At 36.7% G+C, this 25,675-nt stretch overlaps 2 protein-coding genes across 6 annotated transcripts; one reads left to right on the top strand and one right to left on the bottom strand.

The window, feature by feature from the left end:
• Nucleotides 1–590: 590 nt before the first annotated feature.
• slc29a4a (solute carrier family 29 member 4a) lies at nt 591–14,477 on the bottom strand. Of its 5 annotated transcripts, none has more exons than XM_079872491.1 (11): nt 14,215–14,477; nt 12,300–12,517; nt 11,627–11,758; nt 9,776–9,889; nt 8,196–8,324; nt 8,007–8,081; nt 7,612–7,868; nt 3,007–3,130; nt 1,880–2,067; nt 1,543–1,783; nt 591–1,389 (listed from the first exon to the last, which is right to left on the bottom strand). In XM_079872491.1, exons 2-11 carry the CDS (start codon nt 12,460–12,462, stop codon nt 1,256–1,258), a joined length of 1,557 nt encoding a protein of 518 aa, XP_079728617.1. In that variant the 5' UTR covers nt 12,463–12,517; nt 14,215–14,477; the 3' UTR covers nt 591–1,255. The 5 variants fall into 5 exon arrangements, with proteins under 5 accessions (XP_079728617.1, XP_079728618.1, XP_079728614.1 ...); XM_079872492.1 differs by having other exon boundaries at nt 648–1,389; nt 14,308–14,477; XM_079872488.1 differs by having other exon boundaries at nt 648–1,389; nt 7,603–7,868.
• A 9,502-nt stretch (nt 14,478–23,979) lies between these two features.
• Nucleotides 23,980–25,621, top strand: atp5mf (ATP synthase membrane subunit f). Its single transcript, XM_079872934.1, has 4 exons — nt 23,980–24,129; nt 24,946–25,053; nt 25,185–25,301; nt 25,409–25,621. The coding sequence occupies exons 1-4, from the start codon at nt 24,114–24,116 to the stop codon at nt 25,435–25,437; spliced, it is 270 nt and encodes an 89-aa protein (XP_079729060.1). The 5' UTR covers nt 23,980–24,113; the 3' UTR covers nt 25,438–25,621.
• The last annotated feature ends 54 nt before the right edge of the window (nt 25,622–25,675 follow it).

Here is a 25,675-nt window from a genome sequence, read left to right on the forward strand (position 1 = left end):
AACTGGATGAAATATACTGAATGACATCAATCCACAATCTGACTTGTGATGTAGCCGGGAATCAATCATGCCTTGTTCGTTCATTTGGCCTGAGGAGAACAGGCCCTGACTCAGCCTGGTTTCTCCCAAGTTGTTTTTTTCTCTCTCTCTATTTCTGTCACCAATGGAGTTTGGGTTACATGCCAGTTGCCTCTGGCTTGTTTAGTTAGGGACACTTAATATTCAGGAATATTATTGATTTGACTGCACTGATACTATTGGATGATAACTGAACTGGGCTATAAGATGACATTACTATTTTGTGCAGAGCTCTTTTAGCTATAGTTGAATTTAACTCAATCCATAATTGATGAACTTTAATCAGCTATTGAACAGAACTGAGTCAACACTGAATTGACTTTAGCTGAACAATGACTCTATTTTCTTTTTAGAACTGCTTTACAGCATCATTGCTTTTTGCATCATGGGATCAATATTTTCCTGTTTATCACTGTAAAGCTGCTTTGAAACCATCAGTAATGTATAAAGCGCTATATAAACAAAGGTGACTTTGACTTGACTGCAGTTTTAAAATAATACTGTCACACACCCCAAATGAAGATAACTTTACTAAAAAAAATATATCAAAGAAAAATGCAGGAAAGTTTACAAAGAAGAAAAAAAACCCATTTATTTAGATATGTTTACATTCAGTTAGCTTTAGCAAAAAGGTCCAGTATCCATATTGCACTATGATTTTCTTTTCGGCAAATCCCTTTTACATGCATCCAGACATAACGACCCTCATCTAGTACAGTTCCTCAGACTTGTCAGAATGTACGTTCATGTTTGTCTGTCAATACCATATAACAACACAAAATGTGGAGTCAGACTTTAAACCAGAAGAAACCCCACAGTGATTTTCACAGTGCTGCCAGCTTTATCACCACACAACTAACATTTGGCATCTTGACCAAAGCGCCTTCAAAGAACATTTGGCAACATGAAGATAACACTCTCAGAGAACAAAAGAGGCAACACAACTTAGAACACACACATATATATATATATATAACTCTTTACAGTGTCAAAGCTTGTTTCTTCATCTATTTGACTACATTCACAGGCACACAGCATTGCAGGTGGGCCAAAAGAAGCCCGCAGCAGAGGTCTGATTTATGGGAACTGCGGAGTTGCTACACAGTGTGGCAAAGGTGCTGCCTGATGAGATTGATGACAGGAACAGATATGTTTTTTTGGCTTGGACTATAGGGCACTAGTACCCCTGGGTGAAGTTGTAGCCAGTCTCTGAGTGGAAGATGGAGCTTGAAGCGGTGAAACTGTAGGCAGCATAGGCGACCACAGAGCCCAACATCAGTCCAGACATGTAGGACACAGTCATTATGTTCCCTGTGGGACAAAAACACGCAAACTAAATTTACTGCCTGCAGCATCTCTAGAGAGGAGGTTATAAATGCAACTTTCTGAAGGTTTAGACTTGTCTACAAGCACCTGTTCATCTGCATTTATACTCCATGAATCTAAACGGAGTGATACATTTACCTGCCAGCTCCCTCTGCTCAGGTGCCACCTTGCCTGCAGCATGAATCATGGGAACACTGCCAAAGTAGCCATTAGTGATGCCCATGAAGAGAGAGAAGATGCAAGGCCATGTCGGGTGGCTGAAGATGGGCTTCTGAGCGGGATACACACACAGGATGAACAGAGGGATGAAAACTACTCGCACACAGGAGCAGAAGAGAAGACGAGTTCCGTTCCATTCATACGGGACGGCTGCCAAGATCTACACACACGGACAGACGAGATTAGACATCAAATGATTTCAGGGAACGTTCAAAGCGACAAATACTCTGTTATGTCACCATGTCTCTGAACATACTTTGCCCACAAAGTCGGATATGTTGAAGATGGCCATGATCAGGATGGGCAGCCATTCCCCCATTGTGACGTTCCTGATCTCAGACTCCAGTCCAGGAAAAAGACACAGCGTGATGAAGTACGTGACGGCAATAGACAGCATGTAAGTCCAGATCACCCGGGCAACCACATAGCGATGCAGGATCATGTCTGCAACAGAGGGGGGTCATTGCTCGATTAACCCAGTAACATGAAAATTAGGTGCTTTTGGCAGTTTACACTACTGTTCAAAGGTTTGAGGTCAGTAAGATTTATTCAGCAAGGATGCATTAGATTAAAAGTGACAGTAAAGCCATTTATAATGTTTCAAATAAATGCTGTTCCTTTGAACTTTCTATCAAAAGTATCCTGAAAAAAACATTGATAATAATAAGAAATGTTTCTTGAGCAGCAAATCAGCATATTAGAATGATTTCTGAAGGATCATGTGACACTGAAGACTGGAGTAATGATGCTGAAAATCCAGCTTTACCATCACAAGGATAAATTATATTTTAAATATATATATTTACATAAAAATATATATATTTTAAATTGTAGTAATATTTCTCAATATCACTGTTTTTACTGTCAAATGCAGCCATTGCGAGCATAAGAGACTTCTTTCAAAAAGTGACCAAAAATGTACCCAAACTTTTAAATGGTAGAATACATGCACATTTTAGCTTATTAGGAATGCACTAACAGTAACATATAAGTTATCTGAAAATATTACATACATATATTTGCATTTACATATTTACAGTTTATATTTTTACATTACGTTTGAGGTGATCTAATGCTTACTTATAGTCAGTCTTTAAAAAAACTTAACAAATATAGATCTCCTAATGACTTCAAATTGTATATTATAATGTTGTTGGGCCTTCATTAATTAGTAGTATTTAAAAAATGCATTTTTTTATTTTTTATTTAGACAAAATAATACAGGTTTTTGATATCAACCACTCAGTTATTGGCCATGACATGAAAATAATTTATAATAATCAGGCTACAATTGTAATATTGATGCATCCTCAAATCATACATTCTTTGTAACATGCATTAAGGAGTAATATGTAAAATAAAGTATTGTAAGTTAGATCACACCTTTGATGCCTGGCCAGCTCCGTTTAATCTTTGGTTTGGGAACGTCAAACCTTACGTAAGTGTTTCCTCCAGCAAAATCTGTGGATCCGTCTTCAGCTGGGGAGGAGCCCACTGCACCATTACCCTTGAAAACAGACAGGACATCTGAACAATTCATACTGAATACATTATATCTGCATACATAGGACAGTGGAGTGACCATCAATAATTGTTTTTAGTTCAGTACGGCAACCTTGCATTCACTAATACATGTAGCAAAATCTAACACATCAAGCAGGTTACTGCAACTTTGTAAGCGCGTGCACTGAATTCAGATATTGTAATTCTTCTCTTGATGAACTTGCAGAAATGTAGGGGCTTTGTGAGGAAGGCCATTACTTGATTAAGTGTCTGGCTCAGCTAGTAAAACCACTCTCCTTAATTTGCTGAGAATAAAACAAGAGCGTTCGGGTCCCACGGCAGCACACACAGGGAACTGCTCAGCAGAAATACCCCTTCAGAGTAGCTACACCTTTAAAGGGACACTTCACCCATTTGCATTAAGCTTTGCATTGTTAGAAACCCAGTCATACTATTGAATGGTCATGCAACATTTTTTCATTTTCCCCCGAGACGAGAGAAATCTGTATTTACCTCTTTACACTTCCTCCTACAATGACACAAAAATCGTCATTTTGCGTCATTGTAGGAGGAAGTGTAAGAGGGGGGGATTTCTGTTAAGACTACAAGCACTAGATCCACCCTTTCAAACCCGCCCATAGGGGGTTGGACCTAATGCGCTAACAGACCTATCACAGATCAGTGCGAGTGCGTTTGATTTCAACGGCAGAAACCTGCAGAAAACAGGGACGAAGAAAGCTGAGTAGTAGGGGTTACCACCATACTCTTTTTCCCGGACATGTCCGGCCGTCGAGATCGACAAAAATGTCCGGGATTCAGCTTTTGCTTTCTGCGGTCGCCATCCATTGTTTACATGCTCACCTTTTGTTTCAATCTAACTGAATTCACCCCGATTGGTGAATCTGAATTTAATGTTTACATGAATGCTAAACAAGTGATCGGTTGATTTGCGTTTTAACATTGCTAAGAAAATACCCACACCTCCGTGAGAGATAGCCCATGAGACCGGTGCATCTCACAGGCGCGCTCATCAGTAATCACAGTAATACAGGGAGCAGGACGAGGCTAGCGCCGCGGGAGAAAGACGCGAGGCCGGTGGCGTGATCGGTTGAAAGACGCGAGGCCGGTGGCGTGATCGGTTGATGTGTGTTTTACCATTGCTAAGAAAATACCTGCTCCTCCGTGCGAGATACGAGAACAGTGCCTCACAGGTGTCGGTCGTCAGTAATCACGCCACCGGCCTCGCGCCGTTCTCCCGCGCCCCTCAGCCTCGTCCTGCTCGCCACAGTAAACATGATGAATGGCGACTGTAGAACGCAAAAGCCGAATCCCGGACATTTTGGGCAAACTCGTCACGGAGACTCACTCGTAGCCTTGCCTTGTTGTTTTCAACTGCGCTCGCTGTCTTACCGGTAGGCGTGGCTTGGGAGTGGCCTTGTAGGGCAGCGAAGCAAGTGCATTCTGGGAGTTGTTGTCTTTCATCCACATAAGCCAAAAATACATTTTCTGGCTTTTCTCAGTCTAGAAAGCTCCAAATTCAAAAATAATTTCACATTTCTTCTACATAAATGACCCACTTTCAATACACATTCATGTATCCACGGGTGAAATGACCCTTTAAGCTCTAGCATAGAAGAGCATTGTATATATCAAAAATAAATACACAGCAATTACTAACAGAGAGAATCTTTAAGATACAAATGCAGCCTCATTTAGGGGCATTTTGTCTTTGCTATACTTTAAAAATCAGCCGTACATTCTGGCCAGTCAAAAAAATCTTTCATTTAATTTGTAGTGGATTGTTCATTAATTATTTTCTCATAATTTGAATTTGGACCAATTCTAAATACCAGATTGAACAATAATAAAAAATAATATAAATGTAATAATTTAGTATTAATAATAGGAATAAAAATCTGTTTTGATTCTTAGAACATCTATTTATGGAGAATTTAGGATCAATTTCCAATTATGATAGAAATCCCACTAGCAATCATTTAGGATTTCTAAACAAGATGAAGAAATCTTGAGGGGAGAAACGGCTGAGTGCCGTTTCTGAGTTCAGTCACCCACAGGAAAAACCACTCACCCACAGGAAAAACATGAGTTTACTCTGAAGTGCTTTCATATATTACTCTGCCTGGGCTGCCTGTACCTGAGTGAGCAGTGAGCACTTAAATCATACTCTCCCTGTGTCCTTCTCAGTCTCAGAGAGCACTGACCGAATTTTACAGAAAACACTGCTGAGTATGCATTACTAAAACAGTCTTTTCAGAGTCCAGCTAAGTTAAATAGATATACGAACCTTTCAATTAACTTACCAGCAGAATTTATCTATTTCTAAACCCCTCGGTCCTACTCGCCCTGCTTCGAACGGACTCAAACCGGCACTTCCTGCATGGGAAGTGGGCGCGCTAACAAGGATGCTAAAGACCTAGCGGCAGTCGCTCTTGAGATCAGGGGAGTGAGGTTTACCTGCACAGCTCTCACTAGCTGGCCTCCGTTACAAAGAGAGAAGGTTTGTTGTTTAATTTACACAGAATTCTTGGGGACTTTCGCCTGCTAAAACTGACCTCAGATGTTGGACTGGGCAGCAGTAATTGTGACAAAAACAATTAAAGCAAAAGTATGAGAAAGCTAGAGCACATTGTGGACACACTCAAACCATATGACTGGGTTAAAGGCCTGTTCACAACAAGAACGATAACCATCAAGATAACTATATCAATAACTATATTAGTGTCCACACCAGCTGACGATAACGTTCTGTTTGTTGTCTGCTATTGTCGTGCTTTAACTGCTCAAGCTCTTTAAATCAGCATGGATTCTGATTGGCTGTCAATGTTTTTATCATTCATCAGCTGGAAAAAATCATTCTGAAAGTGATTCCAACGATATTGTTATTTTTATATTTGTGATGTGAACGGGCCTTAACCCTGCTCATCTTAAAGTTGCTTATATGGGTTTGATGACTACAGGCACATCAACTTTTTACTTTCCAATAAACGTTTTAATTTAGCTAAGCTTCTATTTTGGATCCTGTCGGATATATATTTCATTGTTTTACCCTTGTTCCACACTTTTAAGCTTAGAATAGTTAGTGCACTTGGCTACAAAGAAGTAAACATTAGTGAACATCAATGAAAATTCAAGGTAAGCTATCTATATAAATATCTACATATTATTTATGTATTATATATATTTTGACATGTATATATTAGCAAATTGCATTTCTTATTTGTTTTTAAAATATTGTTAGATTATGATGTATTGATGTATTATATAGCGAATATGTACAAATTGTATTTTTAATGTTTTCATTTTTGTAATTAATTTATTAATATATTTATATCAATACATATCAATACAAAATATATGTTAATATTAATGTATGTTTATAATGTGCATCATTGCCAGTCAAGCTGTAATTTTGTGAAATTATGCAAAAAGATAGAAATTGTTATTTAATTAGAATTCATAAAAAGTTAGCCTTAAAGGGTTAGTTCACCTAAAAATGAAAATTCTGTCAGTAATTACTCACCCTCATGTTGTTCCAACCCCGTAAGACCTTCGTTCATCTTCGGAACACAAATTAAGATATTTTTGATTAAATCTGAGAGTTGTCTCACTTCTCCATAGGCTACTAAGGGATTGAAACTTGCTGGCCCAGAAAATGTATTAAAGACATCGTTAATATAGTCCAAGTGACTCCAGTGGCTTAATCTTAAGTTTATAAAGCGACGAGAATACTTTTTGTGCGCAAAAACAAACAAAAATAACGACTTTATTCCACTTTTCATTTCCTTCTCTCAGGGCCTCGGGTCTTTTCACGTAGTGTTTAAGCGTAGCGCGTCTGTGTTGCACGTCACCACGCATCACACACATGACCAGCGTCGGCCAATAGTGAGCCTACGTGGTGACGTACAACACAGACGCGCTACGCTTAAACACTACGTGAAGAGACCCGAGGCCCTGAGAGAAGGAAATGAAAAGTGGAATAAAGTCGTTATTTTTGTTTGTTTTTGCGCACAAAAAGTATTCTCGTCGCTTTATAAACTTAAGATTGAGCCACTGTAGTCACTTGGACTATATTAACGATGTCTTTAATACATTTTCTGGGCCAGCAAGTTTCAGTCCCTTAGTAGCCTATGGAGGAGTGAGACAACTCTCAGATTTAATCAAAAATATCTTAATTTGTGTTCCGAAGATGAACGAAGGTCTTACGGGGTTGGAACAACATGAGGGTGAGTAATTACTGACAGAATTTTCATTTTTGGGTGAACTAACCCTTTAAAGAAATCGAAGGAGTAAGACTATTCCAAATGTCCACCACAAACTGAAAAAAATAAAATAAAATTGAGATGTGGTGAAAATGCCATTTGCTAGTTCAGAACAACAACAGAATCACTATTGGAGAGAGGCCACAAACAGGTTCATCTTAATATGTCCTTCTCACATTTGACATGCAAAACTTACAAATCTTACTTCTTCTGCAATTACATCATGGTGGACCTGGTACTGGGTTCCATGGTGTGAGTGGTCTTTGGCATGGGACAGGCCCTGTCGTGCCAGACTCGTGTAGTATTTGACAAAACGTGTCCGTCGCACCAGCATGTGCAGGACAAAACAAACCAGCACCATACAGATGGAAATGACGAAGAAGATGATGGTGTTCTCCCTTTCGTTTTTGATCAGTAGTTTGGTGAAGATTCGGCTGAGTGAAATGATTACTCCTGCCGTGCCTACACACACACATACACACACACACACACACACACACACACACACACACAAAAACAAGCAATGAGAATCTTGTTTTTGCAGTTTGCCCAAACATCATGGTTTTTCATAACCACATCTGATGACAAAAAGCCTCTTACTCTCTCCGGTCATCACGCCCTGTGTGTAGCGCTTGGGAAGCATCCCCATGTATCCATAGAAACTGGACTGCTGCACTGGAGACACAACAGGGTAAACGACTGTTATGTCTGGAAATGGTTGAGAACACAATGTTCTGAGCCTAACTCAACCCAACATGATTCTGCGGAAAGGAAAATATGACTAAATACCTGTACATCCAAATGCCACAGTCCCCATAGACATCAGATTGACGACATATGCCTGCTTTGTGGTGAACTTCTCCAGCCACACATCAAAAATAGTGACAAAAAACAGAGGTCCAAGTGCAAAGAGGTAACCTGCAAGAGATGAACTCAGATATAAACAAATCTGACATAGCACAGCTCAAAATCAAACTATGTTTGCAAGTAATATCATTGAATATTTCAATATAGTAGATGTTTAAACAGGCCTGATTTGTTTTTGGAGGGCTCTTAAAGGGATAGTTTACCCAAAAATCACTGACTCACCCTATTGTTCCAAACTTATATGACTTTCTTTCTTCTGTGGGACACAAAAATGCATTTTGAAAAATGTCTTAGTGTTTTTGTCCATGTAATGAAAGTTAATGGGGTCCAAAACAAAAACTGGACTCCACTGACTTACACTGTACACTCTTAGAAGAAAAGGTTCTATATAGAACCTGTAAAGGATTCTGTCAGGTGCTTTATATACTGTATAGAACCTTTTATGGGCTCCCATCATGGGGTAATTTTATGAATTTAGCTTTAATTAATTAAATTTTGTTTTAATTGACTTTATTTTAAACTAAACTTAACAGATCATAAACATACTTGATCACTTTATAAAAGTAATGTAATAGTTAAGGACATTTCACCTTATATAGAACCTTTTTGGCAAAAGAATCAAGAATCCAAAAAGTCAACCTTTTTTTCTAAGAGCCTACAGACAAAAAAACTGAGACATCTTGTGTGTTCCACAGAAGAAAAAAAATATGCATGGGGCCATTCACACAGAGACGCGGGACAGTTGAGTAAAAAATGCACGGCCTAGAGATGCGTTTTTTAAACGTTAAACTTATTTTAACTTGAGTGCCGCATTTTTAGAATGCGAAACGCTGCAAAAGATGCGAGCGCAATGGTTAAAGACTAGCACGTGTTTACATTGAAAAACAGTGGAAAACTAGCGCAGTGGAATGGAAAAAAACACGTTCTGTATGGGCAGGTGTTCTGATGATTTGTGCTACCCGCTACCTCTCATTAAAACAGTAGGTAGCAGAATTCGATAGCGAAAAATGCTACCTCTCAGATTGTACTGCCAGAATCATATTCATGTGGTTTGAGGCTTTATTAACACCCATACCTACCCCTACCATACACCTACCCTTAAAACAATGCAAATAGTGTTGGTAGCACAATCTGATAGGTAGCATTATTCGGCCCCTTACAGGTTTGAAACCACATGAGGGTAAGTACGTTCATTTTTAGGTGAACTATTTCTTTAAAAGCATGAAATTATTCCCTGTTTGCTCCCATTCTTGAAGGTCACTAGTGAAGGGTTTGTTGTGGCAGTGTGTGTTTTTTTGGTGTCATCAACCACTTTCCCTTTGTTTTTCTCCTGTTTCCATTATATGTGATCCATCTTATTAGTGTGCATTTCGCTGTGTTTTGCGAGTGTTATTCTTCAGGTTCAGATGAGTGATGCAGCTTTCCCCTCAGGCCAGCAGCTGTCTCAGGTCAATCAGCGGCCTCCTCCCCCATCCCTTTGTTCTCTAGATAAACAGACTCACCCACAGTGATCCTGGTGTGCAGGCTCAGCATCTCCACCAGGACATTGTTTAGGATCACGGCCACTAGGGCCACTAGAATATATGTTAAACCCATGTCAAACACGATAGATGTTCCTGAAGGACACAGAAGACAAAGGGGAAATGACTTCCAAATTGAATGCACAAACCACAAAGAGAAGATTCATGCATTTTCAGATATCAGATCTGAAATATTTACATAATCAGATGTTTGAGCCTTTTTGGATTTGTTTTAAAAGAAAAATCATAGTCATAACAAGTTAACAGTTATTGTAAGACTGAAATGTTAACCTAAAGAGCCGTGGAAGAAATCACCCATTCACAACCTGAGTTGCAAGTTGCACCTTCTGCTGATCATTTGTTTTATATTTAAAATTCATCAAAATTCACAAATCTTCTGATTTATATTATGTTTACAGTCTACACTACTGTTCAAACATTTGGGGTCGGTATGATTTTTGCTCTCAAAGGCTGCATTTAATTGATCAAAATTACTGTAAAAAAACAGTAATATTGTGAAAAATTATTATCATTTAAAATAACTTTTCTCTATTTTAATATATTTTTTAATAATGTCACTGCTGAAAACAGCTGTGCTGCTTATTATTTCGGTGAAAAGGAAGCAGTGGTGCATTATTTTAGGATTCTATAGAGAGTTAAAAAAAACAGCATTTATTTGTGACATTATAAGTATCTTTACTGTTTTTCTGTTCAATTTAATTGCTGAATAAAATATTAATTTCTTTAAAAAAAAATCAAACTGACCCCAAACTTTTTTATATATATTATACACATCTTATTATATACTATGTACTGTGTATATACATTTGTAAAAAAAATAAATCGAATTTAGCATTTTTGTTCATGTCATTACTTTGTTTAGAGCATAAGAAACAAATGTATTTTTAAATATGTTTTATTCAAATGTTATGCTATGCCTCTGTGGTGGACACCAGGACTGTAGAGGACAATAAAATGACATGTATAGGCAAAAACAATAGGATTTTTTTTTTCTCATTCACCAATACATTTTTAGGTTTTCAGGATTTTTTTTTTAAACCAAATTTTGTATAAAGATGATTCTCAACTATGTTATGAAAGATGTAAGGGAATTAATTGATATACCATTTTACTTTATGCAATATGTGGGTAAATGGCCATACATGGGTAGACCCATTCAAAACCCATGTATTTATACACTGCATCTAATTTGCCTATTAATGTGTTCTTGGGGCAACATGTGATGAAAAAAGAAGTGTAGTAATGGGAGTAATAATTGCCAACTTTTTCATAATAATATCTAATATTTCATAATGAATACTGACATATAATTATTATTTCGCTATTCTCTTGTTGTGTCTCCCAATATGCCTGATAAACATGCTTAAAGTCCTGGTGTCCACTACAGTGGACATGTATGAAATCAATGCGCTGTTTTGTAACAAAAAGTCATATTTTGATTAGAAACCCCATAACATTTTCCTGAGATGTTGATTTATGGCAAACAATTAGAAAATTAGTCCGATTTAAATGATTACAAAATATCATCATATTTCCATAAGAGTGCTAAATGTGATCACCAAATTAATGTCAGTCATTTTTAAAGACCAAGTAAAAGTTGTTGTCATGGTAAAACCTCCAAACATTTGGTATCTTTACAGGACATCCAGACTCTGGCATGTATGGCGTCAGAGAAATTCACTAAAACAATTCACTAAAAGAGCATTCCTGGGTCCCAGGAGGATATACAAATCACAAAAAATAACATAAATCAAGTGAATTCATTAATTTCACAGTTTTGGTAAGTTATGAGGCATAAATATGATGGAGTACCTTGAAATTTATGATGCAGGTAGTCAACGTCTGTAATGAAGCTATTGTAAGGCAGCAGGAAGCCCACTCCAGCCAGGAGCATGGCAAAATAGATCCCATGGTAACGGTCGTCTGGAATAGGTTCTTCAAACACTATGCACAGAAATCACACACATTTGTATGCACAAACAACAAGTCAGAGTTAGAAACACTGTCCCATCTATGTTTTATTTGTGTGTGACATTTCAAAATAAATGCATTTGAAATATTTGGCTCCCAGCCTAGTCTGCAGTCTCTTTGAAGTATATTTATGCATATGTATGAGACATTTGACATTTTGCTCTCTCTCTCTCTGGACGGGGAACTGATTGATGGAAGCACTTTTGTGCCTCTTGCTGTCTTTAGTGCATATAGTATCAAATGTAAAATAGAACTTATTATATGTTTAGCTTTTACCAAAGATCATGGAGTAACCTGTTCTCCTGATCCCTTGATTTAATAAGCATGACCTTTGTAGCCAGGCAACATGAGGGGACAACAGACTCTCCACCTAACATGATTAGACCCAGCATACATGCCAAGTAATGTAACCTTTCCAACCAAGGTGAGTCTTCATCCTTGCCCAACCAAATATGAAATAGTGACTCAGGTGACGATTTTACATTAAGGCAGATCAAATGCAGCAGAGACTCACCAGGTTCTGAAAGGGCCAGCACTCCTTTATCAGAGATGTCTTTCACCTGGCAGTCCTCTTCCTCCAGCTGATAGCTTTCGAAACTGAAGCTCATCACCACATTGCCCTCGGGGGTCTGGCCAGGGGTGGCCTGTTTACGTCTCTCTACTCCTTTTGAGCCCATAGTCCCCGAGATGTCTTTCAAAAAGGCCTTTTTTTAACAGTGCAAGAAATATGATCTGTAAGAGGATGAGAATTATTCATGTGCCGGCAACTTACAAAACAGATTAGATGCAACACATTACATGCAAAACTATCAATATCTCGATTTTTTAAATTTACTTTACCTCAAAATGTAAAGTAGCTAAGATATTTCATTTTAAAGTATTTTAATAATACAACACCCCATGTAACATAATCACATGAGATGATGATATTCTGATCAATCTTAACAATATCTTCACAAGATAAACATGTATTTTGTGTTTTTATTTTGCACGTATTCCTGATGTAAATAAAGTTCAATACACACATTATAGGCAATATTATAGGCATGTTCAGTTGAGATGAAAGGGGCCTGTGATGTCAAATTGGCTCTAGCGACTGAACAGTGAAGTGTAATAAAAGCATGTGAAGAGCAGCCTCAAGCCACTTTCTGTTAAGTCGACCATATGCGACATTTCACTTTTAGCTATATGTTGTATGCCTTTGTGCAAGTGTCCAAGTAGCGTCCTCTTTATATCTGTTTGCATATGCGAGTGTGTATCATTACTGATGAATTGTCAAGGGATATATTGCATCCCTATGTGTTCTATTTTAGGAAGGGACAGTAGGCTATCTCAAAAAATCTATTCTGTTAATGCAAATCAGGCACTTCTAGCGAGCAGAGCCTTAGCCAAGATGATGTTGGACGTGCTCCTGAAATCTTCTTCATCTTGGAAATCTGCCAGTGCATCCTTTGAAGGAGGCTTGGGCTTGCAATGCATGACTGGATCAAAAGAAAAGCAATCTTTGATATCAGTGTTACGTCACTGACTAGAGAGCGGTTAGGCTCATTTTGTGCCTTATCCGACTGTGTTGCATTGAGTGAGTGATGAACAAACCAAATGGAATTGTTCATTGTCAATAATTTACACAGTACGAGTTTGTAACCAAACACAAAGACGTACATCATATTCACCAAGCTGTCATGTAGCATATAGTATCATAGTGGTTCATGCTGGTTAACTAAGATACTGTATGTCAACAGTGCTGAAACATGCAAATAAAAAGCACAGAGCAACACCTGTTCCTGGACGAACTGTCAAGGTCTGTCGAGACTCATTTTACTCCGCTTATTTTCTAAAGGTTAGACGATAATGATAAGCACAAACAAGAAATTTAATATCAAGAAATGTATAAAAGCTTTCCAAAATAATAATATAGAAAATGCTGATGAACGCAGACGAATGATGCAAGAGGAACAATCAAAGGACCTGATGCTCGAGTGCTTTGTTGTGATAGATAGCCTAGTGTTGTTGTGTGTTTAGCACAAGTTAAATCTCTGACATTTGTGTTAAAAATTGTATGAAAAAACAATAAGTCTAAATCCAAACGAAGTAAGAAAACTTACGTAAGAAAAACGAACTAATCGTGCACTTAGTAGTGCACTATTAGCAGTATGGCAAAAAAACAGCAGTCAACGCGCCTTTCAGTGAGCACTAATTGAATCACTTTCTTCTTTTCAAAACATACCATCCCTGCGAGAAAATCTCAAATCATTTTCTACTATCTGTAGGCTGCTTTCTTTCAGGTGCTTTGTTGCTCTCACGGGACTTGTTATAGTCACACAATCAAATCGCAGCGTATATTTTCCATTATTCATCTAGCAGCGCTCATGCATCATTTAGAGACAAAAGCGATACAGTTATCAGAAAGACAACAGGTTAAATCTTACCCCCGAACAATTAAATGTCTCTTTACTCCCTTATTCGCATGTTATTCGGTGTAACCACAACCCTTCTTTACATATAAAGTATTTTCATCATACGTGCGGTGATGTTTCGGTTCTCCGATGTAAATATCCTCCTTGACAGAGCCGCTGTCATTCTCCCTCCCACACAGCGCGTTTGTATCGGTCTACAAGCCTCCAGCTGTCTGCCTAGGAAACCAGCTTTCATTATCGCTTTATTAAAGGAACCTGCTTTAGTGCACTTCATGATTCTCAGAGCACTTATTTTATAATGCAGTTAAAAATACATGTAAAACTAATCAATGATTATCATGCAGTTTCACAATTTTAATATTTTCAATATAAACAAATAATTAGAATATATATGCCTATATATGGAATGCTTAATTCTGATTGGTCAGTTGAGGTTTTCATCATTTCTGAATAGATAAAAATTCAAGTCCTTGTAATAATAATACACTGGTTGGATAGTTTGGGATCAGTACGTTTTCTTTTTTTTCTTCCTAATGCTTAAAAAAAAAAAAATCTGTACACACTTTTTGCATTGCTGGGTCTGCTTGGACCCGGTGGAATATAAGCTTATAAAACAGTCATAAATTAATATTTTTGGACTAAAACCATATTGTATGTATCTAATCAGTAACGTATCATTAATGAGTGAATGCACAACGGTTTTGAATGTTTTTACCATTACTTAATTGAAAAATCAAGAAATTCTTTGAAATGTAAAATGTCACAGAGCTACAACAAAAACAAGTGTGATGCAGGGATATATATATATATATATATATATGTGTGTGTGTGTGTGTGTGTGTGTGTGTGTATATATATATATATATATATTAATTATAATATATATATTTAAATAGAATTCAATTAATTTGAAACTTATAATTCATGACTGCTCAAAATAGTCTAAATTTGTTAAACTTGCATATTCTTTTCCTAACAAAACAACATCAACAAAACAACAACAATATTACTCTGAAATGTTTTCAAACAAAATATATTAATTTTACTTCCATAAACATTTACTTTTTTATGAAAACATTATGATAAACAGCTTGAATCTCCTTTTAATTCTGCAATGATTCATCAATAGGTGGCAGCAAAGTGAAATGTGGACTTTTTCTTTTCCCTCTTTCCTTTTTTAAACTTAAAATATGTTGGTCTACTTTTGCTCTACAATTAATTAATTGGTTTATCTTTTTTTTTTTTTTTTATCTCAGAATTATTGTGTGTGTATGCACTAGCATGTTTATAAACAAAATGCAGCCCAAAGGTTATATCTCTTTTATAAAAAAATGACAATACACTTACAAAATGTCATATTTGTAGGCTACTAAAAATTATGTAGTCTACCTCTTCCAGTTCAAAATGGACCTGAATGCAATAGAAGTGTTAAAAAGGAAATGAATAGCCTAGTTTTAGCTTAATACTTCTAAGGATGTTGATCAAACGTGCTAAGGACTTTTAAATGGTTACAAATCTATTTTTTTTAAATCTGTTTTGAACTTTAGTTTCATCAAAGAAAATACATATGGTTTACACAAGAAGCAGCCCAACTGTTTTCAACATTGATAATAATCAGAAATGTTTCTTGAGCATCAAATCATCATATTAGAATGATTTCTGGGGATCATGACACTGAAGACTGGAGTAATGATGCTGAAAATTCAGCTTTGCATCTCAGTATGTTATTTGGTCTATTACATTAATACATTTGCATTTGGCAGATGCTATTATCCAAAGCAACTTACATTGCATTTCAAGGTACACATTTACATTCCCTGGGAATCAAACCCATGATGACCTTGGCATTGCAACCGCCAGCGCTCTACTGTTTGAGCTACAGGAAGGCTGCATTAGCCTCTACATTAGCCTCTACATTAGCCTCTACATTAGCCTCTGTAGAAAAAAAGTCAAAACAGTCCACATTTTGGAAAAATATAATACATTGCAACAGATTGGAACAAGTGGGACCCATGCATACTGAATACATTTGCAAAAGTATTAATTCTGTCATTATTAAAAGTGACATATTTTGGATGATCAATGTGTACAATACATGGTTGGGCAGCATTCAGCCTTGAACTGGATTTTGCATCAGATGTCCAGACAACATAATTGGGTAAGATCAAAGCTCAACAGTGAATCTCAATGAGGAAGGTGCGTGAGATTGCTTTATTTGCCTTTTGGAGGAATCAATGGACACCTTTTGATTTCGAATGTACTAGTGGGAAGGTCTAGATACCACATGCATAATACACAATGCCGATGTTATATCATGTCATCTCTTATAGAGTGAGAAGGCAGCAAAAACAAGGTGAAAATGCAGTGTTCACCTGTCAAATGACCTGTCAAAGCAACAATGCCCTATAAAGGGGAAATTAACTTTCTGTTTCATATTTATGACAAATAGTATATCACACACTCAACCATGTAAAAGAAAATGTCAGCTGAAAACTTTCTCTTTCAGCTATTAATTCAATCAATATTATTGAGGAAGGTTGCAAAATTCAGACACATGCAGGATGCTTTATTATTTACCATTTAGCAATGAAATAATACGCTTTGTGTATGGCTGAGCCCAGCAACATAAGTTAAATGAGTCCGTTCTTAGCCTGGATGTTCTGTTTCCCAGTGGGAATCTAATTTCCTAGCCAATGTCATTTCCCCAGAATGCTTCTGTGCGTGTGTATTCACAAAGCTGACTGGGCTGTTTCATTACCTCCTCTGTCACCTGCTCTGTGAGAGTGCAAAATAGCTCAAAGGCATTTGCCCAAAAGGCATTTTCTACTATTTGAGTAAAATGATAATAGCATTGTTTTCTGTAATTTGTCTTTTACATGTGCAGCTTTACAGAATGCATATTATCTAGTGTCTGTTTTATATATTATTTTTTAATAAGACATAAAATCCCAGACATAACACATCAAATCGTATTAAAACAAGGTATTCTGAGTCTCATATTCACCCAGTGCATTATTGGCATAACGATAGGTATATTGTTCATAATTCCTGACATAACTATTTGTAATTTCATGTATTTAGCAGTGCACTCTTTTTCCCATTACAAAAAAAGTCCAAAACAACCATATCAGCCAGCGCACCCTCAACAAAAATTTACAGACTGCCTCTTTAAAGTCACCATGTACAATTTTTTTTATGGAATATTGCCGTATTTATTATAAATTATTCATTTGTGCACATCATATATATATATATATATATTTTTTTTTTTTAAATACATGTGTCTTCATATTCTTTACTCGAAATAACTTCCCCTCCCTCTTGTGTTGACATCTCTTCTCTGATGACGTGTTTACTGGCATGGGGGCGGGACAATCTGTCACTCACATGAGATCGACCAATTGCAAACCAATTGCAAACCACAATGATCCAATCAAAGTCCTGCCCTACATTTTTTTTATTTTGTTCAGGAAGCTGTTTGTCACGGGTGATTGCAGGAAGGCAGACGTAGACGAAGATGTATTTCCAAATTAAGGTTTAATGTAGTAGCCTAAATCACAAGACAGCAGAACAGGTAGCAACACACACTAAAATGTAACAGAGATCGGACAAAGACTGACAGAACAGATGGAACTTAAATACAAACACAGATTACACTGATTAACAGAACACAGGTGATACAGATGATGATGATTAACTAAACACAGGTGATACATCTGAGCTAAATGACAGTAACCAAAGAAACGAAGGAGTGGTGGGGGGAAACAGGAAAACAGGAACCAATCAAAACACTAACTTAGGCCCTGTTTACACGAGAACGCTCGCGGGTGAAAACGTAAAAATATTTTATCAGATGTGCCTTTCGTTTAGACGGCGACGCCGTTTTGGGGGCTTAAAAATGCAAAAAAAGTGAAACCACCCTCTCCCACGTCTCACCCAATTCCCCAAACATCCTATAGCCTATTCAGGTCAAAATGAAGCACACCCAAAACCATTCACTTTTGCTGAAAAACCAAACTTTGCCCTCAGACAGGACACACAAGCCCTCAAAATCACACACACTACAACATAGTCTAACACACTGGTGCAATAAATTCAAAACATTTCCAAAACTGGTCAGTTATGTTGCTTGTGGTCCCCGTATGGTTGAAATACCATCATTTGCCTAGAAAGATAACATTCTGGGAGTCAAGACTATAAAGGAGAAAGGATGCCCTCCCTTCACTGTCACACTCTGCAGCCTCCCTCATAGTCATACCATTGATAAAGACATGGGCAACTAGAGTGGCTTGAATTTCATCTGAGACTGCTTGTCTTCTTGCTCTTGCCCTTCGTCCTCCTCCTTATCCCTCCTCGATCTCTTCCTTCATGTCTTTCTGGATCCATTGTTCCAAAACTCAATAAACTGATTGGGCCCTTTTATCTATCTATTGAAGGATCTGATTGATGTGTGTTCAATTTTGACTCTTAGTGTTTCCACCTGGGTAATTGTGTGCTAACTGAGCTGAAGCTGTGCTGACTTGAGTGAACAATATTGAATGCTAGTGCTTTATAAATGATAACATGGTCTAAGCAATGAGAATTGAAGGGATTTGTGTGTAGAGTTTTGCAGTGACAGTTCAACAAATCTGACTCATGTGTCAAAACAGGGAATAGTGTTTATAGTTTAGTGAAATGGGTGTGCTTTTTGATAAATGGCATTGTGGTTTTGAAATTTTAGTTCAAAAGCCTGGTTATAGTGTTTAAGCAATCGAGAAAAACTGTAAATTAACCTATTTCCTCACAAAAGCTGTTTATTCATTGATATCCATATAAAAGGCCTCTTGATCCTTCCCTGCGTATACCGCCAAAGCCGAAGTGTTAGCTTTAGCTGTTAAGCTTTTTGGCTAAAGGTTGCAGGCTTGCCTTCAGGTGACTTTGGTGTTTCTTTACAAAGTGACATCGTCAACTACTGGCCTGGCAGCTTAATACAGCGTCTAGTCATTTTCGTAGATCCGTGTGAACGGGGATCGTTTTGACAACGTTGTCGTATACGTGAAAAAAGCAATGGAAATACCTTTCCGTTTTTAGTACATCATTGTAGTGTAAACTCACCCTCAGATATATGTCACAACAGGGAAGAAAAGACCAGAACAGAAAGATTGTAACTTCTGTTTTCATGTCCACTTTAAATACATAAAACAAGATAGATTTAGGTTCAGAGTTCATCTATGTGCTAGCGGGCCTCTAACTCAGTTTTGAGTTGATCGCTTCTTATTCGGTTAAGTGCTACTAGTAGGGCTGCTGTTTCAGCATATGGTGCTGCAGGAGACAAGTGATGATCCATATCATGCAGGAGAATAAGATAAGACTGGAGAGTAATGAGATACGGCTCAAACACTGCCTTCATTAATCGCGTTTACTGCTGGGGTTTGTAGCACATCATGAGCTACCTTGATAAACCAGAGGAAATGTTCTCATAACTTGCAGCTATAAAAACAAATCAACATGTTATATTTTTAAAGCTTCAAGTTAATAGTTATTCCAACAAAATATACATAGCACAAACCCCAAATAACAATTCTATGCAAGATAAGATACATTTTACCTGAACCACAATTAATGATATAGCTATGATCTCACAAACAAGCCACTGAAGATGTAAATCAGATATTGATAGACAAACTTAAGTGTGTGCGAGTAACAGTTGGCATATTGTCAAATAAATAAATAAAGGAAAATATGATCTGTTTCTAGAACTTGCTCAGTATTAATAGTGCCTTCTGCAGCACCTTATAGTCTTATTTGCAATGTATTTTGAACACCAATTGTTAAATCCTGTAACTGCAAATTTATTCAATGACTTTGAAACAGTATATCATGCTATTGCGATTTTAGATCTTATATTTGCTTTACTATGTTTTATTATTTGAACATTAAATCTCACAATGGCATCAAGAGGTCGCCTCCAAACCGACCTGTGCCTAAAGTCAAGACATTGTGTACCTTTAAGTCACAACATTTCACTTGGCGGCCATCTTTGAAAAGCTATTTCAGTCATGGAAGTACAGCTCCTATCTCTTTTAATGGGAAAACATTGAATTCTCCAAAGCTGTTCACTTATCGATTGAATTTCCTATTTGAAATCACCAATGAAATCTCACAACAACTGTCTCGTAAATTTTGTTTCTAAACACTGAAATCATGACAAACTACCCCCCCCCCCCCCCCCCCAAAAAACAGCATTTTTCAACCAATGCGCTTGTGCAGTCATAAGTCTCAGAACACAGAGAGAACAAGAACAAGTATAGAGAACAAGATAACAATGTAAACACTGCAGGATGAATTTAAATCATGTTCCAAGAATTGGAATTAGATACGAGGGTGTTAAGGAGCCTAATAGCCTGAGGGAAAAAGCTGTTTCAGGGTATAAGTCTATGTAATAATATCATGTGAGATTGTGTGAGGGTGAAGGGTTTACAGGAGGTGGCATTTATTGTATCGCAGGCCTTGTGCATGCAGAATAGCTAATTACTATAACAATTATTTCTTGTATAATGAGATTGAATATTGTAAATGAAAAATCATTATGCTATACATGTTAATTCCTATCATGACAGTTATTGCAGATATGAATATATAATGCAAAACATAATAGTCTCTCTTCTCTGCCATGCAGACAGATTTTTGATATATTGTCAAAAGCAATCAGCTTGTGAGACATGCGGTGAGGAAGAATTACCTGGACACACTTCAAGGCCTTAATTTTATTAATACAATCAGTGTAAACTGATCTCCCTCGACAGCACTTGTAAGATTAAAACCGTAGGCTGTGTTCAGAATGCAATACCATATTACTGCATACTAGATGGGCACAAATACATCAAAAAGTATTTCATTACAAATTACAAATACTTACCGTACTCATTACTTACTAATTTGTAATTTGAAAATACAAACAAAATTTACAGTCTTTTGAAGTGCGAGAGTAAATGTGGAGTTAGATACAGAATCTCAGAATTTCATTGTTTAGTGCAGAAGATGCGGTTTAATGTACATGTTGCCACATACTGTCATAATAAAAGATCATTACGCCTATAAAACTATATTTGTATTATATTACAAAAAAACTAACGCTGCTGTGAGGGTGTTTCTAATACAGCGGCTGTGACAAAGTTGATATCTTTCTCACTCTGCCGACTGCCATTATCAATCTCTCATATTTCTTTTTTAAACTCTTTTTGAAAGTTGTGAAAATGCTGTTGTGGCGTTTTTCTTTTGCTATTTGAGCAAATGGGAACACAAAAAATATATTTTTAATGTAGTCATTCACTGCTATAAAAGTTTACCTAACTACGAACACTTCCACTTCTGAGAAACCCGTAAATGTTAACAGGGTCAATAATAGGATGTGTCACGTCACGTGATTTTCTTGCATCTAGCCAAAAACTGTGATAGGCAATTTGGTAGTCCTATTCGTATTTTATATGTCTATGGTCCTATTAAGCCATATATGTGAAATAAAAATATATATTTGAAGTATTTGACGTAATTTAAATACAAATTACAGAATATCTGAATAATCTGAACACAGTATACACTGTATACTGCCTACTATTTAAAAAAAGTAAATAAAGCCATAATCCCACAATAAATATATAAAATAGTATGCTATAGTATGCGATATAACTTTGTAATTATGCATGTTGCGACAAGTTATCATTTTGAAAATAAAAATGGTTATTGAGCATTTTGAATCAGATTTTGTGCAGAATTGTACATTTACATTAAGCACACTGAATGAGTCAAGAAAGAGATGTGGAGAGGATATTTCTTCTGGTTTATCCATCACAATGGAAATAGCAAGTCAAGTTCGGCACATTGCATTGTGGGATACAGCAGTCCATGCAGTAAGGTAAGGTCATTTGTGTACTGCTTGTTTTGGCAAATGGAAGTCATCCGGGTATCCTTAAATTCAGAAAACAGTCAGCAACATTCTAGTATACATACTATATACGGGAGGTCTGCAGCAGTAGTACGAGTCAGTATGTTCAAGAAAAGAAATAAAGAAAATAAAGTTAGAAAATCCACTGGCACACAGAGAACTCATATATTCTCTATCATTCCCATGGCAGATAAATGAGCTAGAATAATAACATTCTTTCCATTACATAATTTTCCTAATCATGAGGATTATTAACTTGTTAAATTAGAGTCTGGAATTGAAATTGGCCTGATCTTCCATCTGTTAGCAGGCATTATGGATGAACTAATAAACTCGGGTCTCTGAAAACATAGATTAGAAATAATATTATTTAAAAATGTAATATGTGTCCTATGGCAATAATAATATTTGAGGAGTAAACATATGGATAGTGAAAATCAGCGCAGACAGGAGAATAATGAAAACCAATATAATGTAACTGCACGCTGGACATTTCTGAAAGAATATGAACTGATGCATCCATTTGATGTGACTGCGGCACCATCTTAATTAAAATCTCAAAATTATAATTCTGCCGGGGATTTTTATGGCAGAGCAGAGTAATGAATGACACTTATGCCTTTGACCTCCTGTCTAATGCATCTTTCACAGTCTCTCTCATGTCTCTCATTCTAATGAGATCACCATGACAGACTTCTCTCTTTCTCATTTACTGAATGTTATTGAACACTAGTGCAAAACAATAGTGAGTTAAAAACAATAATCAAGCGTTTTAATAGTAACAATTAATTTTTATTAAAATTAATAAATATATAGTCAATATGGTTAAACCATCATTTAGGCTACTTAATTGTTTTTCTTTTACCATCATTTACTTAAACGTCACAGCGGAAAACAAATCCATGTAATATAGAGGATATTCACAGTTTAAAGTATATACACATTACCTGGGATCTACATATCCACTCAAAGGCTTTCAGCTGCCATGAAAGCTTTCGGTCTTCTGCCATATACAAATAGATGTATGTGCACCTAAAGGCAAATGGCTGTTACGGAATGACTTTTTACTCTGGGCCTTCAATTAAGGAAAGAGCCTGTAAATAATGATACTGTTAAGTCATCTGTATCATCTACTGTTTGAAAAATCCTGACACAACGCTGAATCATCCCATTTTGTAATGTTGCAAAACAAAGTTATTAAGCGAGTTTGGCATACAGTTAAGTGCACTTGCCTATGAACATACCTAAAAACAACTACCTGATTTTGCAACAATAAATTCAGTGTCTATGTCTCTGTTGCTCAGAGAGGATGATGCTTTTGCCTAAAACCACATAACCACTGCAAAAAATCCAGTAATTTTCTCTCTAGCTAAACTTAAAACAATCAAAACAGATCTGCATTACTCTAAAAACATGTGCAAGTGTTCACATTATAAAAACCAACAAGTAGGTCTGATTACTTGCCATTAAGCACATGTTTACCGCCAGAAAGATGCAGTATGTGATTTGATGTGTTTTCATCATTGCCTGTTTTACAAACAAGCGCGTATGCAGTAATGTCTCCCTCCAGTGGTAGTAGCCTATATTAAACAGACCAAGAAAATAATATAATATATAATAATTTTATTCTGCGTGTTTTAGATGCTTAGATAAGACTGTTTTCACGTAGCCTACTGTTACAGTCATTATTCCAGAAAACGTGGTATTTTATCAGCGTATTTACTTTTGTGTAGGCCTTTGCTAAAGTTAATCCTAGAATAAACCGATAATATTGTTTATGTTGGTTTCTTTCATTACATTGATATATATATCAAGGACAAACAGCATATTATTGATCGTATGGTCGTTTAGCACCGCTCTTCTTCTATCCAGCGGTCACATGATCTGGAAGCCCCGCCCTACATTTTGCCCGTAGACGTCACTTCACTTTACTCCCAGCATACCCTGCTCGCAGCAGCGCAGCCATCATCTTGAAGTTCAGAGCAAGATGGCGGATAAACCAGGTATGCTTGAATGGGAATTGCACAGTTGAATATGTTTCTCTGTATTGCGTCAAGGTTTTTACAGAAGTCGTGCTGTTTTATTCATGTGTGTGTCTGAAGACTAATGGCGTGAGTGTTCATGATGCCGTTTGTGCGTGTAGTGACGCTGAAGGCCTCGATGCGGGCAGACGCGAGTCATGTCAAGGACTTTCAGTAACATTGGATGCATGATTACCTTCATGACTGAATATAATGCCCAGGACATGCAAATCCTCCCGTAGTGTTTTGTGAGATATTCGTTAGTGAATCGTGCTGGTTTGTTAATGCGGGAAAAATACAATTACATTATGCTGAACTACTATATTATACTGTATTGAAGCTGACAGCTTTCACTCAAGAGTAATAAAGCAGCAGCAATTGTTACATTTTGTGAGTTAAGATTGTCATTGTGTCTCATTGACTCATCTCACATTCTTCAGAAAATACCAAAATAATTTAGTAACTATTAATATATTATTAAATAGTATTCTCTTTACAAAAAGTATTGTAGCATTGCCAAAGTTTTTTATATGTTTACACCATGGTATTGAATACCAACCAAATAGTACTGAAAACGATAGTACTTTTAATATTTTAAAAAGCAAAGTGTTTTTTGAGTCTGCTTTGGACTAATTTGAAAAAGGGCATTTTGCATAATCTTATTTTACTTGTTTACAAACTATTTTTAAGTTTCATTTGGATACACAAGGAAACTGACCCACTGAGCTGATCAAATAAAACCTAGTGAAATGCCTTGACAATTGTGTTTATTTAATTGTGTTTTTTTGTTTTTCCCAGTTGCCCTGGCCCAGAAGAAGCTTATGGACGTCAAGCTTGGGGAACTGCCATCGTGGCTCGGAAAAAGAGACTTCACCCCAAATGGACTTATTGGTGGAGTTCGTGGAGGTAATGACTAATGTATTTTTGTGTATATATATATATATATATATATATATATTAATTAGAAAAACATCTTTGATCAATAATATTATAATAATTTCTGTTTGCGTGTTATAATTTCTCTAATCTCATCTCAGGCTATGAGAGATATTACAACAAATACATCAATGTGAAGAAAGGAGGTATTGGTGGAGTTGCCATGTTCATTGCTGGTTACATTGCCCTGAGCTACCTCTGGGAATACGATCACATCAGTAAGTACTAAAAGTATTGGAGAATCCACAGCGATGTCCTTCGCCGTTGTACTGTTGTCTAAATTTAGTGTCACTAAGGAAGTGTTTCTTTTCTTGCCCCTCAACAGAGCACGACAGGTGGAGGAAGTACCACTAAAACAAATCCTTCGTCTGCAGCAGTGTGATCGCCACACCTCTCAGCTTTCTCTGTTTGTGACCAAGAATAAAATGACATTTATTTAATTTGGACTCTTTATTGAAAGCATACAAAAGTGTAGGCTGTATGCATAAGACTTGATTATTCACATTTCTTGTGATGAAATAAACATGTATTGAATTGATGGGGGTTAGACTTTTTGTGTTTTGTCACGACTCAGGCGTTAGGAAAGTTTCAC

Source organism: Squalius cephalus (genome assembly GCF_949319135.1).
Source record: "Squalius cephalus genome assembly, chromosome: 1".
Taxonomy (NCBI): domain Eukaryota; kingdom Metazoa; phylum Chordata; class Actinopteri; order Cypriniformes; family Leuciscidae; genus Squalius; species Squalius cephalus.

What these genes read in the sequence shown, in the direction of transcription:
- atp5mf (XM_079872934.1), top strand. An exon ending in TATTGGTGGAGTTCGTGGAG is followed by an intron (nt 25,054 to 25,184) that starts GTAATGACTAAT and finishes ATCTCATCTCAG; the next exon opens with GCTATGAGAGATATTACAAC. An exon ending in CTGGGAATACGATCACATCA is followed by an intron (nt 25,302 to 25,408) that starts GTAAGTACTAAA and finishes GCCCCTCAACAG; the next exon opens with AGCACGACAGGTGGAGGAAG.
- slc29a4a (XM_079872488.1), bottom strand. Translation starts at nt 12,462, where the DNA reads ATGGGCTCAAAAGGAGTAGAGAGACGTAAACAGGCCACCCCTGGCCAG. An exon ending in GGGCGTGATGACCGGAGAGA is followed by an intron (nt 7,869 to 8,006) that starts GTAAGAGGCTTT and finishes GTGTGTGTGTAG; the next exon opens with GCACGGCAGGAGTAATCATT. An exon ending in GAGCTGGCCAGGCATCAAAG is followed by an intron (nt 2,068 to 3,006) that starts GTGTGATCTAAC and finishes CCTCTGTTGCAG; the next exon opens with ACATGATCCTGCATCGCTAT.